This window comes from Canis lupus, chromosome 19, assembly GCF_048164855.1.
Source record: "Canis lupus baileyi chromosome 19, mCanLup2.hap1, whole genome shotgun sequence".
Classification (NCBI taxonomy): domain Eukaryota; kingdom Metazoa; phylum Chordata; class Mammalia; order Carnivora; family Canidae; genus Canis; species Canis lupus.
The window spans coordinates 55,496,103-55,521,338 of record NC_132856.1 but is presented as its reverse complement, the minus strand read 5'-3'; the positions used below and the strand labels follow the sequence as shown (position 1 = coordinate 55,521,338).

Here is a 25,236-nt window from a genome sequence, read left to right as displayed (position 1 = left end):
GGGGAAAATCCTCTTACAAATGTATGCAACTGCCAAATCATCACGTGCTGCACTTTAAATGTCTTATGATTTTGTCAGTTACACCTCAATGAAGCTAAAAACAAACAAAAAAACCCAACGCTTCTGTGTCCTGTAGTGACTGGCAGCCCCGATGGAGCAGTCCTTGCAGGCGCCCACGAGCCCCCACAGAGCCCAGGGAAGACAGAAAGCAGCCCCTAGGCCCAGGTGGGGCTTCCAGCAGCAGACTCTGCAGGCGAGGTGAGGGGTGAGGCAGTAAGGGCTGGGGCTGCTGCCTCCCTGCCCAACGCTGAGCACTACCCCTCCTCTAGAGGGTGAGCGCCCCAGAAGGCTCCGTGCGGCTCATGGCCAAGAAGCTGGAACAGGGTCTGGATGGTCCCCAAGACCCCTCCGAGCTGCCGTGCCTTCTGTGGGGGTACGTGAAACTGATCAGCATCCCCCAGCCGGCTGGAGGCCTGGGGCAGCGACAGCCACTAACAGAGGCCATAGAAACCACCACAGGACAGGTGCCAGCTAAGGCACAGGCATCAAGTGCTCCTGCCTCTTGCCAACAACTCGAGAGAAAACCTGGACAGCAGCAAGGGTCCCTGGGCCAGGAGAAAGGGCTCCACAAGCCAGTGCCACTGATGCAGCCATGCACAGCCTCTGTGCGGGACTTCCTCCCTTGGGCTCAGCCCCAGCCTCCTGGCAGGCCCTTAGGGGATACCAGGAAGCTGCATGGGTGCCACCAGTGCCCAGATGGCTGCAAACACAGCTCCCAGTAGAGAGAGGAAGGTCTGTGTGTCAGGGACCAGAGAGCAGACAGGTCTCAGGAAACATAAAGGCCTTGCTGGCCTGGGGGACCCCAAACTGCTTCTAAACCTCAAAGGAATGAATCTAGTTAACCCAGAAATGAGCTGTCCCACACCAGCTGCCCCTCAGAACACCAGTGCACATGAATACCAAGAGCTTTCTGCAAATGGACTCAAGCTCCCCAGCCATCAGCAGGCTGCCTTTGTCCCCTCCCAGCACAGGCTCCCCCCCAGGGAGCTAAGAGGCCAGCGACACCTGCCTAGAGACTCACCCCAGCAGGAGTCCCACCTCCACAGTCCCTACCCCCTCTTCCATGCTCCTGGAGCACTGAGAGGCCTCCCCAGGCTGGACTTCGGAAGACTGCCCTACTGCCTGCTGCAGGGCCCGGGCCCAGCCCCAGTCCCAGCAGGGTGGTCTCTCCTCTCCTCCTCTGCCCTTGCTGAAGAGACATGGAGCTTTTGCCCCACACACAGGCTGGCCTCCTCTTTCAAGAGTGGCCACTCCCTTGGCCTGGGGTCTTCTCCCCCAAAAGTCTCGGGATGATCCAGGCTTCTGTGACCTGGGCCCAAGACGGGCCACAGCCAAATCCCACTGAGTTATACTAGCGAAATGGCACTCGGCTCCCAGTAGGTTAGCACACCTGAGCACCACTCCCACAGGCCCTTGCTGCCTGGTGGTTTGCAGAAGAGCCAGGTATAAACAAGGGACTCATTAGGCAAGTGGTGGCATCAGCTAGCCTCCCAGGGAGCTCTCTCCTTCCTAAAACAAGGCAGAGCTGCCTGCAGTCTAACTGTGCCTATGGAAAAGCACATCTCTGAGCCAGGAAAGCTCACCATGGCCTCTTGGTGGCGCCTGTGAGGAGCAGAGGCAGGCTCCAGAAAGGCTCTTTTTTTGTTTTTGTTTTATTTTAATCCCTGGGCTTTAAAAAAAAAATGCTATGGTTTGAATGTGACCCGTAAAATTCCTTATGTGGAGTCCTAACTCCAGGAGGTGATGGAATGAGGAGGTAGGACCTCAGAAGGTGATCAGGTCCTGGGGGTAGAGCCCTCTTAAATGGGATGAGTGTTAAGGAAGAGACTGGGGCACCTGGGTGGCTCAGTCAGTTAAGCGTCTGCCTTTGACTCAGATCATAATCCCAGGGTCAGGCTCCCTGCTCAGTGGGGAGCCTGCTTCTCCCTCTGTCCCTCTCCCCACTCATGTTTTTTTATTCTCTCTCAAATAAATTAACAGTAATAATAATAATAATAATAATAATAATAATACCCGACACAGACCTCCTGAGGACAGAGCAAGTCTGTGACCCAGAGAGGGCCCTCCCCCGCTGAGTGGTCACACTGATATAGGGCGTCCCAGCCTCCAGAACTGTAAGCAGTAAATTTCTGTTGTTTATATAGCAGCCCAGACAAAATAAAACACATGTAAATATATATATATATATATATATATATATATATATATATATATATATATATATATATATATACACACACACACACACACACATTGTGTTTAAAAAAAAACACATGGAAGAAAATAAAACAAAAACCCCTTACAATCCTACCACCTAGATTACCCTTTTAACATTTTTGGTGGACCCAATCCCTTTTCTCTATGAATAATATACATAAGCTTACTTCTTTCACTCAACAATATTAACCCCCCACCCCCACCCCCCCAGGTCATTGAAGGTTCTGTACAGATGCACCATAAACACATCTAATCACTGGCCTACCACTGGACGTTTACGTAATTCCTGCATCTTGGCCACTGCTTCTGGCCCGGTGACTAAGCCCCTGAGACCATCCACAGAACCTGGCCCTGTCGCGGCATGTCATGGCTGACACACACCTACAGGGCAACTGAGTGGGAGGCCATGTCCGCCTGCACTCCCCACCGCTGTCCCAGCAGGCCAGTTCCCCAGCCCCACCTTTCACAGGAGATGGACACCACACTCCATGGAGCCAGCACACTACCCAATGTCTGCGCCGAGTGATTCCAACATGCATCCCTGGCTCGACCTCCCCCTCTGTGAACTGTGTGTCCTTCTAACTGCTGCTATTCCAGGATCCTACCTTGTTTTTGAAGTACACCTCGATGGGCATGATGAAGCCAGCGTAACCCGACTCCTCCACTTTGTAAGGGGGCTCCTTGCACACTAAAAAGAAAGGGAAAAATGCATCATCAGCTTCCCGCACATTCCAAGGCCCAGCCGCCAGCAGCAGTAAACTGGTGGCCCCTCCGTGCCTCTTCTCGGGGGCTCAGCTGGCCTCACAGGACTGGCTTTTCAGGAGGCCAGCTCCCCCTGGGAGTGTCGAATCCCATGGAATTCGAAGCACCGCAGGGCAGAGAAGGAGCAGAGCAGGAGAAAGGTGACCCCGCCACAGGAGGAAAGCCACTGAGGGGTGCAGGAAGGGGCCTGAGACTAGCTAAGACAGAGGAGCCACTGCCAGCCACAGGCCGCACAAGTTCAACCGAATCAGGGCAGTGAGCATAACTCGGGTAAGGTGCCAGACCCCGTGGGGCCCCAGCACCCCCAGCAGAGAGGACAGCATCCACTGCCTGCCACTGCTCACTCAAATACTGGAACAGAGGCCCAGCTGGGTGCCAGTGACACAGACACGGGGAGATGGGAGATGATGAGTCTCTGCTGGGACTCTCCGGGGTTCCATTTTAGTGCCTAACAAAGGCATTCCCAAGTGACTGAATGGAGACTTGTTAACCCCAGAGATTTAAAAAAAGAAAAAAAAAAATGAAACTGAAAAGAACAGCAAAGTACAAGTAAAATGACCTCTAGCAACCACGCCCTCCAGAATGAACCTCAATGTTTTGCTACGCATGCTGTCAGGAAGACACTGTTCTCCTTAAGTAAACTAAGTTTTCTACATATTAAAAGAGAAGTTTTTGCTCTGAAAAAAAAAAAAAAAGGAAAAATCAGAGATGCCTACGTGGCTCAGCGGCTGAGCGTCTGCCTTCAGCTCAGGTCGTGAGTCTGGGGTCCTGGGATCGAGTCCCATATCGGGCTCCCTGGGAGGAGCCTGCTTCTCCCTCTGCCTATGTCTCTGCCTCTCTCTCTGTGTCTCTCATAAATAATAAATAAAATCTTAAAAAAGAAAAAAAGGGGATCCTGGGTGGCTTAGCGGTTTAGCGCCTGCCTTTGGCCCAGGGCGCAATCCTGGAGTCCTGGGATCGAGTCCCACATCAGGCTCCCGGCATGGAGCCTGCTTCTCCCTCCTCCTGTGTCTCTGCCTCTCTCTCTCTCTCTGTCTATGATAAATAAATAAATAAATCTTAAAAAAAAAAAAAAAAAAAAAACAAGAAAAGAAAAAGAAAAATCAGAGCAGTACAAGTCAGCTCCCCTGGTCCTCCACCTCTCCCTCTCCAGAGGCAATCACTATTGGGAGACAGGAAAACATCCCGCCAATCGTGAAAAACCATTAAGCACATGTCTGCACCAGTCAGGTAATTCTTAAGTGGGCTGGAAACTGCTGGAAAACAGTGCATGGAACATAATGAAAAAGGATTTTTACAAATTAAAATGGTGTAAGGTTTTTCTTTGAAAAGAATCTTTTCAGCTCTGAGGTACCTCATCCAGTATCACACGTTAAAGATCTCATGACTTTCATCTGTCCCAACAAAACTGGCCAACAGGGTAGGTTTGGAATAACTAGGGACCTTCAAAGGCAGGGCCAACTGAAAAGTCTTGTGCGGGACCCCAGTCTGCAAACCACAAGGGAGAAAGGGACCAGCTTGTGGCTCAGGCTTCAGGAGCCCCTCTGGTCTCATTGACCAGGGCAGTCTGGTGCCACAGGACAGCCGCAGGGCTGTGAGCTGGCCTTGGCTCCTGGAACCTTGTCTGAGGCTCCCTCCACCCCATCCCACCCTCTCCAGCTGAAGACCCTGCTCCCTTCAAAGTTGAGCTGGAGGCCAGCTACCAGCTCCCCAGCAGTGCGCTCACTGGGCCCTCTAGTTGCCAGTCCCCACACCCAGCCACAGCAAACACTTCCTGAGGGGGCAGGACCTTGTACACCGTTGGTATGTGAGACTTACTCAACTGGACTGACTTCCCCACCAGGTATCGGCGGAGGGGGGAAGGGGCTCCCAAAACGGCCCCAGGATATGCCATAGCACACAGCATAGCCTCCTGGAGGCCAGTGGTGTCCCTGGCTGCCTCTGTCCAGCACCCTGAACACTGTTACCTGACATCAGGGAATATATGTGAGTTATTATTGCTACCAAATACAGCAGTAACTGCATCCATTCATCCACTCTGGCACTGTCTACATCTGGCAGTGTCAGGTGCCAGAGTGAGGACAGAGGAACAAGGACAGGCTTGGCTTACTCTGGATGTCACCACCCTCAGTCTGATGGTCAGCTCACGTAGAAGTAAGGAGCAGCCCTGCCTCCAGGACAACAAGCTGAGTCAACAGGTAGTAAACCCAGGTGGCCTAGGAACACTATCACAGGTGAGGTCAACAGCCAATCTCTATTCCAGGCAGTCTCCTTCTGCTCCTCAGACATCCTCCTGTGGAGGCTGTGCACCCCAAACCACCTCCTATCCCCCCTTTTAAACCTGCATCTCTGAGCATCCCAGAGCTCAGGACTGCCCACCCCCCCCACCAAAGGATCCAAGGCCACCCTGACTCCTCCCTCCCCCAGCTCACCTGTCGTGAAGTGCTATCACATCTACCTCCAAAACACTCTGGGAAGCACCCACCGTCCCGACACCCTATGCCTCTGCTCCAGCCTGGACACCCTGCCTCTCACATGTGTTACCACCCAGCACCTCACTGGCTACACTGCCTCAGGCTCGTTCCTGGGTATCTTCTGCAGAGGCAGCTGTAATGATCATTCTAAACTGTGAACCGGACCATGTCCCCAATGGTCCCCACTGCCTTCAGGACCAATCTCAAGCCCCTCAAGGGTGTTGCAAGGTGATTTGTCATGACCAGCCTCTTCTCTTGCCAGCCTGGCCTCGGGTCCTAGATCCAGCCACACTGATCCTCTCACATCACAGATCATTTCCTTCTGATGACCTCATCTTGAAATTGGGGGGTCCACTCCCTAAACCAGAAGCCCGCTGGTCAACAAAACCTACCCTGCCTTACAAAGAGCTCTCAGTGAGGGTTCCCAACTGCAGGAAAGAGCCCAAAGAAACAGGAGAACACATGAGAACTTAGGGGAAAAAAACAACAAGCTAGAGCCAATGTCCTCAGATCCAAGATATGCCCAACAAATAAAAACAAAATATTTTTAAAAGGCCAGTTAGAGAGTAGGAAAAGGCTCTTGGATGTCAGAGTACTTACAAAAGTACTTTTATAACTCAAAAGAAAGACTAGAAAGTAAAGTTGAGGAAACCTCCCAGGACACAGTGCAAAAAGACACATTTTTAAAGGAGAAGATGTAAAGAAACAATTCAGATTAAACAAATAGTAACAGCAGCTAATACTTATAAAGCACCAACTGTATGCCAGGCACTGTTCTTAAGCACTTTATACATATTAATGCATTATTCCTTAGGACAACCTTGCGAGACAAACAATTGCTTCTGTTTTACAAATGAAAAGATTTAAGCATGGGGGGGGGGGGTGGCTAAGTAAGAAGCATCCCAGAAAGAAAAAAAGAAAAAATAGAAAGAAATTGTCAAAGAAGTGGAAGAAAACTTTTCAGAGTTAAAAATGAAGCACACCAAACAGCAACATTAAGAACAACAAAAAGACCTCAGAGACAATGCTTATAAAAAATATCCTAGTGCTTCTAGAGAAAAGTAAACAAACTAAAGAGGTCATCTGCAGTACCATCAAAACCCAGAAGCATTGGATTCCTTGGAAGACAATGAAGCAGTATTTTAAAGTTCTCAGTGATAGCAAGTCTCAAACTAAAATATTATACCCAACCGAACTGTCAGTCAAGTAAGAGACCCAAATAAATGGCTCTCTCCAATGTACTAGAAGTCAGAATTTATTTCCCATGTGTCTCTCTTCAGAAATTGCTTAAATAATTAGTCTCTTGGGATATTACTTTAGAAATTCCTCTAGTAAAGCAATAAGCCAAAACATAGGGTAATAGATAAATCCCCCCAGGAGACCAATAAAGTCCCAGGATAATGGCTAAAGAGGTGGCTTTGACAGCTGTCAATCCTAATTAGAGAAGGAAGATAAAGAGAACCAGAATGAAATATCCAGGAGGGGGAAGAAAAAAACTCCAAAACTCCACTAAATAAAGGAAATGATTGAGAGGATGTGAAAACAGTGAGGCTCTTCGGACGTCAAAGAACACCACAAGGAGAAAAAAAAGAGAGAAGCAAATTACTTAAAGTTATAGCCCCAACATGAGGCAAAGTAAATAGGAATAATTTTAACCAAGAAGGATTAAAAAGGACCCATCTGACCTTGATGTGACCTTGAGTATTCTCCTTTGGGTGGCCTGGAGCTCAGAGGGTGAAAGAAATGCTAGCAACATGACCAGCCTAACAGGGAACAGAATCAACAGCGCAGTTGGTTTCCAACTTCTAGAATTAACCCCTAATCTGGGAGCAGAAGTATAACCCCCAAAAGGAGGGGTGTAAGGTTCAAGGAAAGACAGGGGTGTTTAGGTCTTCTCTTTGAGGTGGAAAGTCACAAAGCATGGACAAAAGTTGACAAGGCTGGAAAAGCCATTCATTCACTCAATAAATATTTAGTAAGCACCTACTGTATCCTTTCAACACCAGGGTCACAGCAGCAAAATGCATATAGCAAGACATAAATCTCTCACTTGGGGGAGGAAGGAAGATGGACAAGATGAGTAACGTGTATAATATGTTAAGATGGGGCTAAAGAGGGAAAAAAAAGAAAGAAAAGAAAAAGGCCATGAAGCATGTGGCATGTGGGTGGCTGAGCAAAGAAACCGTGAGTTAGAGCCAGCAGCAGCCAGAGGTCTTCCTCAAAGGGTGATGGGAGCCCCCGCTGGAGGATCCAAAAGGCCAGCAGGTTTGCCTCCTTGTTCAAAGTCACAAAGATAATCACTGAACACAAGTCACTCACCTACAAAACGAAAGAAGAGACGCTAGAGGGAGGGCTTAGGACAGAGCTGGGAAGTTAAAAACATGGTTTTGATTTGGAAAATCAAAAAGTAAGTAGCAAATCTCCTTCCACTACTCAAAGATGTTGGGGAAGGAGACACCCAAAAAGGACTTGAGAGCCCAGGGCAGCAGGGCCAGTGTGAGACAGGAAGGGAAACTTCCTGCCCTCCACACTCCTGCTGGGTTTGTTGTGAGCACATGTTTGATTTAAAAAACATTTTTTAAGTACATCAAGTGTAATTTAAGAGAGACCTGTATGAAATTCACTCTCTCTTTAACCCAATCCATGTCTCATTGACAACTGGCAAGGTGAGTGTCACCGATACGGTAGTGTTCACTATTCAGCACACTTGGGGCAGCTGCTCTCAGCATACAGGTGTCCGCATTCCCAGACTTCACAATCAGCATGCTTCAGCTATGGATCACACCTCTGCCCCCAAACTGGCACATTCAGAGAGCGCCCCCACTCACCACCCCATTTCCGAGGTACCTGGAACTCAGCGTGTGCCGCTTCCATGTGACCACAGCCGGTTATGGGGCCTCTCTGAACCTCAGTGAACACATCTACCTTGCAGGGATTCTGGGAGGCCCCAGGGCTGTCACAAACATGGCACGTGGCAGACAGCAACTGCATGATACACACAAACTGCCATTTGTGTGTGTTACTTCTGGTGGCTACTCGGCTACTGGCCCAGGCAGGATGGGGTGAGGACAAAGCTGGATGGAACCATCACCCTGGGGCCACGCCAGAGAGAAGGAGAGGAGATAGGTGAGGGCGACAGTGAAGAACTGGAGAGGAACATGCCAAAGGCGGCACAGAGGCCTCGCCTAGGAAGGCAGCCTCGCCAGAAGGTGGATACCTCTGAGCGAATGGGCATACCGGGTGCCCCAGCCCCCAGGCCAGTGTGCAGATCCTGCTTTAAAGCACAGGCTGTGCAGTGGGCCCTCTGGAGCCTGTCTTCCACTGTCAGGGCATTGGAGGGAGACCAAACAGGGACCACGCACAGGAGAACTTAGCAGGAAGCACCCAGTAAGCACCGCGGATTATTACTATTAAAAGTGCTTTACAGACATCTGTTGTTGTAGAAATCAGAGCTGCTCTCCTCCAGGACACTCAGGAAGGAAGGAAGGAAAAGGAGCCCAGGTGAAGACCCAAGGAAGAAGAAATAAGGGAAGGGAATAGCTGAGAGCTAATGGAAGAAACCGGAAGGAAAAGAAATGACTACCACACAGCTAGGAATCTCCAGTTGCTGTCCCTTGTGAACCAGAACTTTCTCCATGTGTAACAGACGTCATTTCCCCACCAGACCACAAGCCACTTGCTGGCACAGGCACAGGCCCCCAGGGGATCCCACGCTGTGCTCCTGCTTCAGCCTGAGGCAATCCACGCCTGCTCCTGCTCAATCCCCATGGCCCCAAGGCCCCCAGCACTTGGGGTGGAGAACTCAGCAGCCTCTCTCCCCGCCCTGAAGTACTTTTCCAGCAAAAAAGTCCTTCTCTCCTTTATCAACACATCCATCCACAAAACGACTTACTAGACCCTTGTGAGGTGCCACAGATCACCTGGGAGACTCAATGGTAAGAAAAGCAGTCACGGCCCCGGCCCCCAAATAGCTACCGGGAAGGTCACCAACTTCATTCCCAATTCCCCAGGAAGGATTCTGTGACCATCCCCCCCACCACCTCTCCACCCCATCAGACTACTGGGCCACAGGTAACGGAGACCTGTGCGGGATATAGGTAGGAAGCACTTAGTGCTGCTCAACCGACAGTGGTCTGAGGGGTGGAGCAGGGACGGAAGACACAGAAAACAAGACGGCAGGGAAATAAGAACCTTCATGCTTTTCGCCCCAAATATCACGAATTCTTAAACCGGCATCTCTCATCAAATGTCGGCCCAATAAGCAATCTCCTGATTACTCACCAGGTGGGAGTAAGTGGCCCTTCCCACCCACTGGCCACTGGCTATGTTCTCTGGATGTCTCTCAGAGCCCAAGTCTAAACAATGACACAAGGCACAGTCACCAACTCCTTTGGGCTTTCCCTACAATGAGCTCTTCAGCTGAAGAAGCAGAATGGAGGGAGGAGAACCATTTTATGTTACGGTCGGAGAAGGGCTGCATCCTGGCTGGGTACCTCCCCGCCAGCGTGGAGAGGGGTGCAAGCCAGCGGCTCAGAGTGCGGCCCGGCTGGTCCCAGGGAGGGGGTGGAAACAAGCCTTTCAAGGAATGATGACACATGCGTTATGTCACAACACTCGGTCCCGCCGGGCTGGGGGCACTCACCTCGCTTGGGCTTGGGGAAGCTGTCATGCAGCCGGAAGACCACTTTCTCCACGAAGTGCTGGATTTCACATTGCTCGGGGCCACGGACAAACACCATCCAGTCGTGGGTGAACCCCTCCGTGGTGGGCTTCTTGCGCAGTTGGGCACGGTGTCCCAGCTCTAACTTGACCTGGACAGTGCACTGGAGGGAGACAGAGGCAGGCACAGATCAATGAGGAGCCCAGAGCAGGGGACTGTGAGCTGTCCCACCCATCACCTACGGTCAATGCTGACCGCAAGAAATGAAGACTCGAGCACAGCCATGGGATTCCCAACCCACAGCTTCCAGTGGACCAGGCTCCATGTGAGCTGCTTGGCAGGCCCCCTCTCCCCAGCCTGCCCACTGGAGGCCCTGCACTTCCTCCCATCCTCCCCTTCATCCTCTATCCCAGTCAGACAATCTCCCCACTGTCCCTCCAACAAGCCCTGCTCGTTCCTATCTCAGGGCCTTGGCACCTGTGGTTCCCTCAGCCTCAGGTGCTCTTTCCCTAGGCATTTCTGGGGCTGGCTCCTTCCTGTCACTGAGGTCTCAGCTTGAATGTCACCTCCTCTGGGAAGACCCCTGGCCATGCAATATGAAAGCACCCACCACCACTCCCGTTACTCTGTGTCGCATCGTTATATCCTTAGCATCTGTCACTACTGGAGACCATCCTGCTCACAATCTGTTGGCTCTGCTCTGACATCTGACTCTTGGGGGTGGCTCCTTGTCCGGAGCTGGAATCCTCACCAAGAGCTCTCTGAATACAACTCTCCCAGTGTGACCCAGAGGGCAGTTACTTCATTTTACAAATGAGGAAACTAAGGCCCCAGGATCGCGCTGCCAAGCCGCACACAGTCAGCTGGTAGGGAGTAGGGCCGGGATTCGAGGGCAAGTGTGTGTCCCCTGGGGGCCTGCTCCCTGAGCCCCTCTGCCATCTCCCCTCCCTGGTCAAGTCACCCAAGCTCCTCGATTAAAGCGTGTTCACTCCTCTGCCCCATGGAATGCTTCTGGAGACCAGAGACCCTCGGGGTCACCAGAGACCACACAGACACTGGCTTTCAGTTTTAAAAGCAGAATGGTGGTTCACGGTGAGAACGGAGGCACCAGGAAGAAGCCACATGGGGACAGGTCCCAGGTGGACCCGCCGCCTCGGCAGTCAGGCTCCCTTCATTACACACGTGCGTGACGCTGTGCCTGAAATGGAACATAGCTCGTGCCAGTTCTACTCCAGTGAACACAAAGCCACAAAACTTTCAAGGCACTCACAACGCCTAGGTGGGCCAAAACCACTGACAGGGAACCCACTGTCAACATCCACTGGGGTCTGTAAGATCCTCCCCAGGCTTCTCATAGATACAGCCTGACACCTAGTATCAAATGCAAGAATGTTACAAAGAAAGCGGAGGCCAAGTGGACACTTGTTCCTAAGTGCTGAGGCAGCCAAGAGCAAGTTGCTGGGTAGCGCAGCCCACACTTCCCCACAAAGCTCCCCCTCCAGGAGCCACCCTCCCCGCCGCCCCCGCCAGACCGCCTGCTGTCCTTTGGACCCTCTTTCTCCCCAGCTGACCTTGTGTGTCCTCCTGCCTCTTCTGTGATTCCTCCCCCAGGGAACAGACCCCACCACGGGCGTCCACCCTTCCTCCTCACCCTCAGGCACTGCCAGGAAAGGACAGACACCAACTATGGCTCTGCTGGTCTGGCTTTCAGGGGCTCACCACTCCTTCAGAATAAAGTCCAAACCCTCAGAGCACCCCCCATTTCCCACCTGTTTCCTCAAGCCTGAAATGCTCATCCTTTTTCACTTTTTCAGTGTATTGAAGTCAGAGTGCATCCTGCCATCCACATGTAGGTTTTACGTGCTGCGGTGCACACGCGCCCGCGCGCGCTCACACACACAAACCATCCCCAAGCTGGTGGCATGCCTTAGAAGCTCCACTGGAGTCTGGGTACAATCCAGTCCACAGCACCCACTTCATCCCCACCCTGCTGCTCCTTGGCTGCTCACTGCTGCCTCCGCAGGGACCGCATCTAGCTCGTCCTTTTACTTCTGTTTTGGAACCACCATACACGAGGCGTCAATAATACCAGAGAGTTTAAACTAGAGAGTCCTCTTGGATCAGCACATTCTAAGTGGTACTTTCCAAGAGGGAAGGGCCAGTAAGGACACTGATAAGGACAGGGTGATCCCAGGATACGGAAGAGCTGGCAGGAGGCTCTACACACAGAGGGGGCAGCTGTGAACCACGGGGTAGGCGATCCCCCAGCCGAGGATGGCAGCCGCTGTGGGGCTCCACAGGGAAAAGAGCAGGGATTCGGTGCGTCCAGGGCCACCAGAGGGATGGGTGGGGATCAGGACGGAGCATTTAGATTCCACACAGCAGAAGTGACAGTCGATTGTAAGCAGATGATGGATGCAAGGAAACAGTATCTGAGGCAAAAATTCCCCGGCCATTGTATACAGTTTAGCGCTGAAGGCAGAAAAAGGACAGATGGACAAACAACGAGCCTGCGCGGGGGCAACCAGAGGGAGTGGCTGGAAGAAGAGATTCAGTCGAGTCTGAAATGGGAGAACTGGCAGGACTTAAGAGTGGATGGAGGGGAGCCTGGCTGGCTCAGTCAGCAAAGCATGCGGCATGTGATCTCAGAGTCATGAGTTCGAGCCCCCCATTGGGTATAGAGATGACATGAGGGATAAGCTAACAATCTTAAAAAGAAAAAAAACAGTGAATAGAGGAGAGACAAGGAAGCTCACCCCAAGACCCAGGGCACTGGGACGCTGCCGATGCCGAGTGCTGGCGTGGAGGGGCAGCGGGGACAGGTGACGGGCTGCTCACGGGGAAACACCACACCAGAAGCTAGAGGCGAGGGACTAAACATCTGGATAAACAAGTAATGCTCAAATCAACCACAAGCACCCATCTGCAGAGCATTGCATATGGACCACGTTCAACGTAAATGAACCTGAATGGTATTTTCGTTCCCCCGAGTGGACTGCAATCCCCAGATGCCCTTACACGCGGTACAGAAACTCTGCCTTGGTCACCCACCTGTCTTCACACTGAGAAATCAGGGGACATTCCCTGGATTGCTGGGAGGGCTACAGGTGAACTAAATGCGTCTGACCACAACCATACACCGGCAAACGACTCTGACTTTTGGTTCTTCGGAGTTAGCCGCTGTGTCCTGGAGTCTGCTATTCACCACTCGGGCTGCCTTCCCAGCATTTCTGATGAGCTGGGGCTCCTACCCAGGGCACACAAGGGGCAGGGCAGTTATTGTGAAAGAATGGAAGACCACAGTTCCGTCGGAGAGGGAGAGGATCAAGTGCCAAAAAAACGCTCCAGAGGCCAAAGTAAACAGGAAGGTTGGGAAGCGGCGCTGGGTGATCTCGGCAGCTGGCAGACCGTGCCCACAGCTCTGCCCGGGCAGCATCTATGCCCCGGGGGCTGGCGCCAACTCAGCCTGGACACCCCCCAGCCCGGAGGGGCCACTGACAGCAGACGCTGCTGCTCTGGGGAGAGGAATGCTCCCCCGAATGCATGAATCTTTCAAGAAATAAAGATGGGGGAATCACACAGATTCTGAGCCACTTAGAGAAGAAATCACTGATTCGGTAAGACATTTAAGCTACTTGAACTCGAGGCCAGCAAGAAACTGAGCCCTTGCCAGCTACTCTGACTTGTCAAGTCATGATAATTTATTAGCACAACTAAGTCAATTCCACGTTCACGGGTTCTGCCCCCCTCCTGCCTTCCTCCACCTGGACTCCTTCCCCACGCGTTAGAACCAAAGAATTGAAGTAAACCAGTTAACTTTTGCTCCAGGAAGGGTGTGTGGCTTTATAAAGAGGTTAACTGCCAGTTGGGTTAAGCTCTCAACCGTCTTGGAAGGAATGCATCTCACTTGTCCCGCCTGCTGCTTGGAGGCGCTCTGCGCAGACTCCAGGTGGGTGGCTGGAAGTAGCCCAGGGGACCCGGCCTGAGTGCGTGCAATGTCCCAGCACCCTGGGAACCAGTTTGCCACCCACTCCCCCAACAAAAGCTGTGGACAAAGGGGCAACATTCCAGACGTGCCCTGGAAAGAGTTAACTATTTTACTTCTGGGAAATCATCTGGAAGACCTGCAGATGTAGAGTGAGCAGCTCAAGGGCTCTGAGGGGAAAAGGGGGGGCAGGGGGGACAGTTAGGCTTGGCCTAAGGGCCTCAGCTGGGCACTGCTTCCTCCAGATCAACTGGAACCCAAGGGTGGTAATCCTAAGTCCTGCAAACCAGGCAAACGGTCCCTGGAGGGCACTTCCCAGGCCCTTCTTCACTGAATAGTAGAGATCCCCCCAAATGTGGACTCAAATGGCCAATACCTGGCAGAGTGAGCAAGGCTCCTTCCAATAGCTCCACTGCTTCAAAGGCCTGTCCTCATCAGATTCTTCCCACACGCCATGAACCCTATCCTCGGCCTGGGCCCCCAAAGGCAGGTCTTTAACAATGAGTTTATCTGTAAGAATTGCCCTGATTTCCCCATGGGAATTCATACTTTACCAAGTGGTATAATTATGCCTGGAGTTTGGCTACTGTATCTAATTCCCTCAGATACAACAAATTCCCTCCCCTCCCAGGAGGAGAGAACACCGAAGAGCCTTTTCCCCTCATCGGCCTAGACTGGCCGTGCCAAGTGCCACTGTGTCTGGCAGGGCTGCTGGCAACATGGTCCACACATACAGAAACGGGAAACGGTCCTGGCCCCACAGAGTGACAGCAACACACGATCAAATAAGACAGTCTTTGCAGAACTTTCTTCCCCCAGACCCAGCTCGAAACTCTCAAGAGCAGGCACTGGATCAGAACTTGAGAAAGATGGGAACACGATGGTTATCCCTCAGTGACAATCCTCTCAAGCAGAAGACTGCTCACCCAGAGGTGGGGACAGAGCCAAGGGACCTATCACAACCCCTGCATGAGACCTTGGTCTTCTGAAGAGTGACACAGAGGGGGCTGCTGGCCAGCACCTGCACTCCTCATCTGGCCTCGTCCCTTTGGCCCAGGGCATAAGGCTCATGACAAAGGGACAAGAGGGGGCTCAATGAATGTCTCCTTGGAAACTCAAAAGATAAGTGTGCAGACCAGGAAGATATGCAAGGACACCCCCAATCCTCCGTTTTCGGGTTCCCAGGAATACTACCCTTACCAGCCTGCCTGGACAGGGTTCCTATTACATACGTATATTTGCACACATGCCCACAGACAGGGAGATGGTGTACTGCCTATCACCAAAGTTCTCTAGGAAGCTGTGCTGGGAGATGTCTGAAAGAGCACAACCCTAATAAAGGCATCCATCTGCAGGCCAGGTGAGCCTGGTTACAAAGTGACCGATCTGTAGTTACTTTTATGTAACCAACAGTTGGCAAAGCCAAGTGCAAAACTCTGAGTTAGAAACTACGATGGATACGGGGCACCTGGGTGGCTCAGTCCCTTACGCTGTGAAGCGTCTGAGTCTTGGTTTCAGCTCAGGTCATGATCTCAGGGTCGTGGGATGGGGCCCTGCGCTCAGAGAGGAGTCTGCTGGACATTCTCCCTCTCCCTCTGCCCCCTCCCCCAGTTCACTCACTTACACCCATTCTCTCCCTCTAAAATACATAAAGAAATCTTAAAAAGAAAGAAACAAACAGTGATGGACATAAAGGTGAACAGGATTCCGGTTCCTACCTCAAGTACTTTACAATGGATTAACTTTAGGACAAACCACTCGGTGGGTCAACTTTCCAGTGCTAGTCTCAGAGTTGAGAGGGGGAGAATCCTCCCCTAGAGTCAGTTTCTCCGCAAGGTTTGGGAAAAGGACACAGTTTCCTAGGAATCCCACTTGGTCCTGAATCCTCTCAGGTCCCTCCTGAGCCTCCATTTCCCTACCTGTAAAATGGGTCATCACTATCAGAAACAAACCTCCTCTTCTGGAGCAACAGAGGATGGGCAAGCAACAGCAATGGGTCTCACATTTGAACTCGGGAGAATCTGCAAGTATCATTTCAAATGCACAATTCAGTGGGACAGCTGCCCACCTCAGATGACAGGCCCAACACTTCTGTGCACCACCCAGATGCTGACACCACCTAGGCCATCGCTCTGCCCAGAGACACTGTGCCCATCCTCCTTTCTCCATGTTCTCACCATCTGCTCAGTCTTTACTCAGGCCCATTCCTTCCACACCATCCCATGCCTCCCAGCCATGACCCCCCAAAATACAAACCCCACAGACAATGATCTGAAAGTACAGGATGGGGGTTGGGGGAATCAAATAGGTGGGTTACAATCAGGGCAAAGGGAACCAGAAAGACTTTTCCTGGTCACGTGGAAAGGATTTCAATGCAGAAAAGTTGGGAGCCCAGAGCTAAATGCAGGCCCCCTTCTTAGCCAAGCCTGAAAGTTCTAGAGACTACAGCAGGAAGGTAAAGAGAATCAAAGCCTTCCAAAGCAAGCAGGGCAAAGGGCCCTTAGGGGAAAGTCCTGTTGTTTCCCATCAGGCTGAGACATTTACAGGTTTATAGCATTTCGGGGGAGAAAGGGAAAGCCAAGATTCTGGGGGATTCAAAGTGTTTTCCATGCACCAAAGTCATTCTGGAACACACACAGCCAACTCACCCACTTGGGTGACAGGACACCATTCTCTCCTGTCTTCCAGGGACTGTCACCTCCGTAAAGAAGGGATAGAGCTTCCAGGCCTCTCCCAGACTGGCAGAAAGGCGGCCAGCAATAGAGAATCAGACCACAGAATGCCACATACTTTCCTTTGGGATCCGTTTCACTTGCAAATACTTCTGCAAGGATCTAGACTAGCACTGCCCCATGGAACTTTCTGCCGTGATGGAACTGTTCTCTCTCTGAGCTGCCCATTAACGCAGCCAAGAGCTCAGTAGTGGTAAATGAGCACTTAAAATGTGGCTAGTGCCACTAAGAAACTGACTTTTTCATTCCGGTGCATCTGAATTTAAACAGCCACAGGTGCTAGCGGCTGCACACAGGGCAGTGGGGATCTCACTCTCCCAGCCCGAGTGTCATCACCACCAGTCCACTCAAGCAAGACTCTTCTCTCCCTTGGTCACGGCCAACAATGCCACCTACCCCCACCATTCCACTGACATAAATGACAACCACTCCAACAGCCAGGGCTCAGCAAATCATAGGGGAACAGACCCACTTGGGCCTAAGACACCTCCTCGGTGGACTGGCAGGTGGGTGACAGGAAGGAGCGACATCCTATGCCTGCGTGATACCCAACAAGACTTTCCCGCGGCGGGGAGAGGGGCTTCAATGAGAGTGGACGCTGAAGGTATATTGTTTTCTTAACTCAGTACAGGCTGGAGGCAATGAGCTCTGTCCCTTCAAGGGAACTCACACCACGCTACAGAAATCCACCATTTGACAGCTGCAAACTCTACCCCACTTCTCAAGAGAAAGGCCGCAATGATCCTGCACCACCACAGGTGACCAGGATGGGCAAGGGGAGGTCTCCTGCCCACGCGCCCCTGAAACCTCACAGCCACTCAGCTCCTTAGCAGACAGAGCCGCCTCAGTGGCGCCGGCAGCCAGGGACGCCCCAACCTGCCCTCGCTGACTACAGGTTTCAGCTGCCACCCCCACTGCCCCACACCACGGCCCTTTCCTGGCCTCGCGCCCCTGGAAGCCAGGTGGAGTAGGCAAGGATGAAGAAATAATGACCCCGTATTGGGGGCCACAACAGTCCTGGGCTTGAGAGGGGAAGAATGAGGGTACTGAAAAGGAGACTGTGCAGAGCTGGTGAAGGGGGGACTCCGGGTTTCCAGATGGAGGGGAAGAGGCCATGGGGAGAGCTTACGGAGGCTGGGGAACCACCCTGGGTTTGGAGCAAGGCTCTAAGATGCTGGGGAAGGAAGGGATATGGGGTAGGCTGGGGGATACGATGGTGGCTGAAAGCCAAAGCGTCAGGCTGGGGGATGCTGGGAGGAAGAGGGAGACCCTGAATGCAAGGAGAGAGGTACAGGGGGGCTGGGGAAACTGCAGGTCTGTGGAGGGAAGCCAGCTGAGGGTGGAAGAGGCAGACCGAGACCTGGACTCAGAGGGAAAATGAGGGGGGAAATGTGAATCAGGCTTGCAGGGGCAACGAGGACCCAAGCTGAGGGGAGTGAGGCATCTGGTGTATGAAGGGCTTGGGGGCTCCAGATGAGAGCACGAAATGCCCCCCCCCACCCCCCATCACCCCGAGCCTGGTCTTAGAGAGAGACGTCTGGAGGTGAAAGAGAGCCCCTTAGGCACTAGGGGCCGGGGGACTGACCAGCGCTGGAAACCAGGGGGAACCGAGCAAGCAGGGGGTGCGGGGTCAGAAGTGCCTGAGGAAGCAAGCCCACGTCCACTGCGGGGATGAGGCGCTGGGCTCCACGCCGGCCTGGGTCCCTGTGGGGAAAACCCCAGGCCCCAGCCAGAGTTCCAGGGGAAACGGTCACCCAGGCTAAGGCAGTGGCAGGATCAAGGGGGAGAGAAGGCGCCCGGTCCTGGAAGAGAATGGGGGACGAGGCGGCTTCGGGTGGGCCGAGGTCTGAGGAAGCAGGAGGCTGCACCGAGGTCCCAGGATTGGGGTGAGGATTCCGACCCCGGCCACTGGGTTGAGGAAGCAGCAGCCGCAGGGTGGGTGCTGGTGCCGGGAGTGCGAGGCCACTCGGGGGCGCGGGGTCCCGAGGGCAAGGGAGACAGGCCCAGGCTGCAAAGGAGGGTGGCACAGGCCAGACGTGACGAGCCTGAGGGGTCCCGGGGGCAGCGGCGGGGCTCTCCGGGCTGGGCCGGGGCGCCCAGGGGAGCCTGCGGGGACGCTGGGCTGGGCCGGGGCCCCGGGGGGCTGGGGGCGGGCGCAGGGGCCGAGGAGCGTCCCCGAGGGCGCGGGGCCGGCCGGGGATCGCACGGGGTCGCCCCGGGGCGGGGCGGGGCGGGGGCGGGGGGCGCGTCTCGGGGGGCCCCGCGGAAGCCGGCGGCGCCCCCGCCGGGCCGGGGTCGCGGGTGGGGGAGGGGCGCCCCCGCCCCGCAGGAAGGCCGGGGGAGCGGCGGGCGAGCACAAAGCGCGGCGGGCGGGAGCCGGGCGTAGGCGGGGAGGCCGGGGCCGAGGAGGGCCCGAGGAGGGCCCGGCGGGCGGGCCGTGAGAGGGAGGGAGGGGACCGGGCGGGCGGCGGGCTGCGCTGGGGCGGCGCGGCCGCTCCTCACCTGATTGTCCATGGCTGGCGCCCCGCCCCGCCCCCGGGCCCGCGTCGCTCGCCGCCGCCGCCGCTCAGCGCCGCCCCGCCGCCCTCATTGTCTGTCAGGCGCCGCCGCCGCCGCCGCTCCCGGCTGCCCGCCCGCCCGCCAGCCCCGCGGAACCGGAAACCGCCGCCAGGCCGGGTCGCGCACCGACCGCGGGCCCCCGCCGCCGACTCTGGCCCGCCGCCCCGACTGACGGCCGCCTGGGCGAATCGGCGGCGCGGACGGGCGCTCGCGGGGCGGGACTTCCTGCCTGGCGGGGGCCTGCCGGGCTGCGGTCGGAGGGACGAAGCCCCCAGCCAATGGGAAGCCGGAGCCGGAGGGGCGGTGGGAGGGAGGGAGGGAGGCGCGAGGCGAGCCCGGCGGAGGGGAGCGCGAGGTGTGCGCCGCACGTGGAGGGGGGCGGGGGCGGGGCGGGCTGCCGCGCCTGCGCACTGCGGCCCGCAGGGGGCGCTGCCTCGTGGCCGCAGCCGGCCCGGGGCGCGGGCGGGGGCCGCAGCCCGGCGGGGTCCCGCTGAGGTGGCGGCTCGAGCTCCCCGCTCTCGGGGCGGGAGCCCTGGGAACGCTTTTGTCTCCTGGCCCCGCCTGCGGCTACCGTGTCACGCACCGGGCTCGGGGCTCTGCAGCTGTAAATCTCCAGCGCTGGGTCTGCCGCGGGGAAAGCCTGGGCGACTCGCTTCTCTCCCCCCAACCCCCCTACCCCGCGAGTCTCAGTTTGCACATCTGCGACATGGGGACACTCAGTACCTTGCAGAGCAATGGTTCAGATTGGCCGGAGCGGCACACATTTGAAATCTGCTACGCTACAATGATGGAGGGAGTCTCGTTTTATCCGTGAGATTTATAATGCCAAGGCCTCTGAGAAAGCATTTCTTCCTTTTACCCATGATCACAGAATTTCACAATTCGTGACCTTCGTGTAGGTGAGATAGAGACCTATCGCTCCATCCTTTCCAGGATCTTGCAAGCCTCCTGTCTCTCGGACAATAGGACTTCTGAGGGCGACTTGCAGACCCTTGTACAGTTATTTTAAATTTTCTCTTAGGGTTGCATGGGGTCGTTTGCCTCCACTTCACATTTAAGTGTCGGCCAAGTATTCTTTAGGTAATCAGGGCGCTACTTTGTGCTGAAGAACAGCACCAGAAAATCCGTAACTTTGGAATGAATAAGTCCGTGTAAAATTCTGGAGAAGGCCAGCTGCTGTCATAGTAACACCGTACCTTTTGATGTAGGGCTGGGCATGCTGGGGGGAAGAAAAGGAGACCATGCTGAGAAAATAAGCAGCAATCTTAATGTGGCTGCAACTTTTTTAATATAAAAAAAAAAATCCCATAACTGGATGTAAGTAGATCAGTAGTAGTTCTAAGTGGTCCTTGAACCAGCAGGTTTGGCGTCACTCGGGAACATTATTCAAAATGCAAATTCTAGTCTCCCTTGATTTATGGAATCAGAAACTCTGGGGGCATGGCCTGCACCCAGAGGGATGGTTGAACTAGCCCTGCAGATGATAGTGACGCCTATTCAAATTTCAGAACCACTGCCCCAGGTAAAGGGACAAAAATCGTACAATGGAATATTATTCAGTCTTAAAAAGGAAGGACATCCTGACACCTGCTACCACATGGATGAACCTGGAGGACATTATGCTCAGTGACGTCAGCCAGACACAAAAGGGCAAATCCTATGTGATTCTACTCATAGAAGGTCCCTAAGAGGAGTCTCATCCATAGAAACAAGGAGTAGGGATCCCTGGGTGGCGCAGCGGTTTGGCGCCTGCCTTTGGCCCAGGGCGCGATCCTGGAGATCCGGGATCGAATCCCACGTTGGGCTCCCGGTGCATGGAGCCTACTTCTCCCTCTCCCTCTGCCTGTGTCTCTGCCTCTCTCTCTCTCTCTCTCTCTCTCTCTCTCTCTGTGTGTGTGTGTGTGACTATCATAAATAAAAAAGAAAGAAAGAAAAGAAACAAGGAGTAGATGGTGGGAGATAGGTGCAGGCAGGGTGTGGAGAGTCGATATTTCATGGGGACAGAGCCCCTGGTTAGGGGATAGGAGAAAGTTCTGCAGATGGATGGTGGTAATAGTTGCACAACAGTGTGAGTGTGCTGGATGCTACTGAGCTGTGCACTTAAATGGTTATGATCATAAATTTTGTGATGGATATTTTTACCACAGTAAAAAAAGTTAATAGACACTGTGACTATATAAATATCCATGGGTCCGTAATAATAGTAAAACAACAGCAGAGCTCATTCATCACTTTCGAGAGTGACAACTGCATCAACTCCTTACTTACCATGTCTTTACAGCCTGAAACCAGCCCAGTAGACGAGGGAATGCCCTTTTCACAGAAAAACACCAGCCGATGATGTTAACAGGAGATAGCAAAATCACTATTTTGAAATCACTGATGAAACAACCATTGCAGACAACAGTCATCACTGGACGTTAAAGCTATTCACCGAAAGGTTACAGGGGACTAGACAGTTTCACATTCACCAAAGATCTTCCCTCAGATTGCATGCTAACCACAAAGAGGAAAAAAAAAGTCACTTTATCATGGAAGCATCATGCTGTCACCACCTTGGTACAGTGACCACTCTTAGCAGCCAAGCAGTGGGACCAACAGAATGACCGGGGGCTCCTGCTGGGGGTGATGAGAGGTACACAGTCCCAGGAAGAAAATTCTCGCCCAAAACGTTTAACCTGAATCTGATCACACCTGTAGTCCTAATATCCAGCGGACAGGAAAGGCACAAATACAGAGGAGCATGGGAGGTAACAGCATAAGGAGTGACCTGGCAAATCTAGAAGGTGGAATCTCAATAGCTTGGCTTCCTTGAGTCAGCAGGAGGGCAATGAGAGAAGAGATGACTGACTGCCCAGAGGTACAGGTGGTGGCATCACAGCCTATTGCAATGCAGGCATCTCGTCGTTGGACTTTGGGTTTTGAACAAACAAGTGGTGTCAACTGGGGAAATATGAATATGGACAATAGTAGGTGATATTTGAAAACGTATTGGGTTAGTTGTGATCATGAGATTATAGTTGTGTAGGAAAATATCCTTGTTTTTTGGAGATGCATGGGATTGGTTCAGGAGGACTTATGCATTATGGCTGCATGAATGCCAGCATACTAATTTGCCCTTAAAATACATTCAGAGGGACGCCTGGGTGGCTCAGCGGTTGAGTGTCTGCCTTCAGCTCAGGAGTGGTCCCGGGTCTGAGGATCGAGTCCCGCATCGGTCTCCCTTGGAGGAGCCTGCTTCTTCCTCTATGTCTCTGCCTCTCTCTGTGTGTCTCTTATGAATAAATAAATAAATAAAATCTTTTAAAAAGACATTAATAAAAAAATAGAGGCAAAATAGAAGTAAAAGTGGCAAGTGTTAAATATCGTTAAATCTAGGAGATGGATACATCGAACTGTTCACCAAACTGTTCTTTATACTTATCTGTATGTGTGTATTTCTATAATGAAAAGCAAAAAAATTTTAAATGCATCCTCTGCCTAAAATAGAACCGCCGTATTCCTTCCTTCAGGAGGTCAACAGAGGGCTGCCCCATTTTCCCATTGGTGGTGGCCCTGTCATAGGCAACAGCTGCTATGTGCAAACTCGTGTTGTCTCATTTCATCCTCCCGATACTAGGAGGCAGGTGTTGTTGCTCCCATTTCACAGGTAAAGAAACTGAGCCTCAGAGGTGAGTGAGTTTACCCCAAAGTTGCATGGTGACTATAAGGCAGAGCCAGGAACGTTCCCCATGAGACCTACCCTGACCATCCCATCTAATTCTATCCCCGCACCATAGCTCCCCAACCCTCGTGACCCTGCTCTAAGTTTCCCTATATCCACAGCACTTATAACCTCCTAATATATACATATTTATTTATTGAGTCCATTCTCTATCTCCCCTAGATGGAATGGAAACTCCAAGAGGGAAGGGATCTTTATCTTGCCCACTGATGTATCCTGAGCACAGTGCCTGCCACAAAGTAGATGCTCAATAAATGGTTGTGGCGTGGAAATGAAATAATACTGAATCACATAGGAGGAGGTTAGTTCCTTTTCATTTCTCTCCAGTCTTTCTAATTCCTTCAAGAAGAAAGTCTTGGCTTGGTGCTCATGTGTCTTAAACGCCTCCCTATCGCTCTCTAATCTACCTCAATGACGAGAGAAGAGACCTAGAGTTCAGAGCCCGGGACAGGTGATCCTATCTGATGCCTGGACTTTGAAATCTCCTGATGATCTGCAAAAAAAATACCAGTGCCAGGAGCCTTGAAAGATCCCACCTTTAGAGATTCTGGTCGCATTAGTTTGGAAGAAGACAGAAACACTTTTTTTGTTTAAATTCAGCTGGGGATTCTGACCTGAAGACGGTGTTCAGGATCACTGAGCTGCAGTTCAGAACACTTTTTTGTTGTTGCTGTATCTAGTTTTCTGGCTATTTTTTATCTATAACAAATGACTTCTTGAAGTGACACAGTGTTTCCTATTTAAACACACCCGTGTGAGCAAAGGGAGTAGATTTAAAGAAAGACATAAAGTAAATAGTAATTGGAGCACTTGGCAAAATACATGATATTTGTTATCTCAATGTTGCAAACAATGAAAGTGAGACACAGAGAGGCTACAAGTGGTGGCCCAAGTCCCAAGGCTAAGAAAAGTCACATTTTGAGCCTAGGGCGTCTGGCTCGACCCCTGGGGCCAAACTGCTGCTACATTAGGTCTCTATCGCCCCCTAGTGGTCCAGCTTATTTGCACCCAAGGGGAGGGTTTGGCATTTAATCTCCCCTACCTTTCACCTTGCGGATGGTTCAGCTCATCAAAATTTGGAGGAGAAACCTCTTTCTGATCTCCAGCGAGTTCTCTGCACCCACCAGTTTCTTGCTAGTGGTAAATGCACACACAACCACAGACGGCAATACTGAATGTGACCAAGCTGGAGCAAAGCCCAGTGGCCAGCTGGAGTCCCACCCTAGATGAACTTCAACTCGGAGCAGATCTCGAATGTCACATTGAAGCATTTGACCCTTATCCCATAGGCACGAAGGAGCCACGAATGGTTCTGGGAGCTGACCGTTTGCTGCAAAAATATGTGCAACAAAGCATCTCCCCAGTAGAGGGCAGCACCCTAGACATTTGCTGTTTTCTCTGTCAAACAATCCCTGACCCCAGTACTCCTCCCAGGACCAGTATGAGCCTGTAAGTCCCCTTTGTATGAATTAAGTGGCAGCCCTTCCGGGAGAATGCCAGCTCATGACAGGGCACAAGGCTTGAGGAAGGACTTCAACCCCCACCCCTTCACTTGCCCCGCACCCCTCTCAGACCCCAGTGAGAGTGGGGCTCCCCAGTGGCAAGAGGAATCACATGTCCAAACCCCGCTGAGCAACGGATTGCATCTCTCCAGCTACTGGGATCAGTTTAGTGGGGGTGGGGCATGACCTAAGACCAGCTGAAAATGACTCCAGGAGCTTTGTTAAACTTTAGTTGTGCAGAAATTCACGCAGCATAAAATTAACCATTAATTGTATTAAAGTGTACAATTCAGTGGTATTTAGAACATTCACCATGTTGTGTAACCACCACCTCTATTTAGTTCCAAGACATGAGGAAAGGAAACTCATTCCTATCAGCTGTCACTCCCTCTTCTCAGCCCCTGGCATCCACAAATCCACTTTCTGTCTCCATGGATTTGCCTGTGGTGGACGTTTCATGTAAATGAATTCACACACTATGAGATCTTTTGTGCCTTGTTCTCTCACCGAGCATCCTGTGTTCAGGGTCTATCCACGTGGTAGCGTGTGCCAGTGTTTCAT

General features: G+C 52.6%; 1 protein-coding gene across 2 annotated transcripts in view; it reads right to left on the bottom strand.

Annotated features, from left to right (window-relative positions):
- The window catches only part of MLLT1 (MLLT1 super elongation complex subunit), a 67,176-nt gene extending 47,658 nt beyond the window's left edge, over positions 1-19,518 (bottom strand). For both annotated transcript variants that reach the window (XM_072787623.1, XM_072787624.1), the window contains exons 1-3: positions 19,393-19,518; positions 10,156-10,336; positions 2,883-2,965 (exon numbers count right to left, since the gene is read on the bottom strand). In XM_072787623.1, the coding sequence (XP_072643724.1) occupies positions 2,883-2,965; positions 10,156-10,336; positions 19,393-19,404 (276 nt within the window). In that variant the 5' untranslated portion in view covers positions 19,405-19,518. The remainder of the gene's footprint in view (positions 1-2,882; positions 2,966-10,155; positions 10,337-19,392) is intronic.
- Between the last annotated feature and the right edge of the window lie 5,718 nt (positions 19,519-25,236).